The following is an 815-nucleotide window of genomic DNA, read 5'->3' as shown; positions in this document are numbered from 1 at the left end:
GAACGTATTTGCTAAGAAATGTTCTTTGCTCCCTTTCCATCCAACATAATGATTGAGTGCTGGCATTGCACAGGCTGAGGATGCGAGACCATGAGAATTCAGAAAAAACAGGAAGCAACTCAGGTTGTGATGCAAGAAAAATTTATTGAAGTTAAAGAATGATGAGAAGAATCTGATGGAATCAGGTGTGAGGTGGAAGTAGAGAGACCATCAGCCGAGGTGCTTTGGTTGCAGGAGCTGTTGCCAGAGGCCAGAGCTAATGGTGTCAGGGGTGGTGCTGAGCGCCCTTAGCAGATGGAGGCATAACCTCTTCTGCCAGAGCAGCCCAGGCCTGCCAGGCCGTAGCCAAAGCCAAATCCACCAGAGATGGGCTGTCCCTGGGCACTGAGCTCAGTGCCCAGAGCAGCGGAGGAGGTGGATCCGACAGCGGTGCTCTGGGGGAAGGAGGTCATGATGGGTCCTGGCAGGGTGACCAGCACAGGGGAAGGGTTGATGATGACGTGGGAATCCTGGCATTGCAGGGCACAGGGCTCGTTGCAGCTGTTGGCCAGCGGGGTGGGTCCGCAGGGTCGGCAGATGTTGTTGCAGGCCATGGGTGTGGTGTGGATGGTCCTGGAAGAGAAGAAGTTTGATGCAGGGCAGGGTTATGAGGGTGCGTGGGGTGGTGAGGCAGGATGGCAAGGGAGAGTGGAGCCTGTTGTGGGGCTGTGGGGAGGCATGAGGGCTGCTGAGGCTGGGGCTGTTGCAAGGGAGGGTTCAGGGTGTGCAGCAGCCGTAGGGACATAGGCTTGAGGCTCACCTGGTTGTCAGCAGGA

The 815-nt window shown here is 56.4% G+C and overlaps 1 protein-coding gene across 1 annotated transcript; it reads right to left on the bottom strand.

The window, feature by feature from the left end:
* Positions 1-287: 287 nt before the first annotated feature.
* LOC121333385 (feather beta keratin-like) lies at positions 288-593 on the bottom strand. The gene has a single exon (XM_041399667.1). It carries the CDS (start codon positions 591-593, stop codon positions 288-290), a length of 306 nt encoding a protein of 101 aa, XP_041255601.1.
* Positions 594-815: the final 222 nt, after the last annotated feature.

This window comes from Onychostruthus taczanowskii, unplaced genomic scaffold (genome assembly GCF_017590055.1).
Source record: "Onychostruthus taczanowskii isolate IOZ18803 unplaced genomic scaffold, ASM1759005v1 scaffold169, whole genome shotgun sequence".
Lineage (NCBI taxonomy): Eukaryota > Metazoa > Chordata > Aves > Passeriformes > Passeridae > Onychostruthus > Onychostruthus taczanowskii.
Note: the sequence above shows the minus strand (reverse complement) of the source record. Positions and strands in the feature narration are given on the sequence as shown.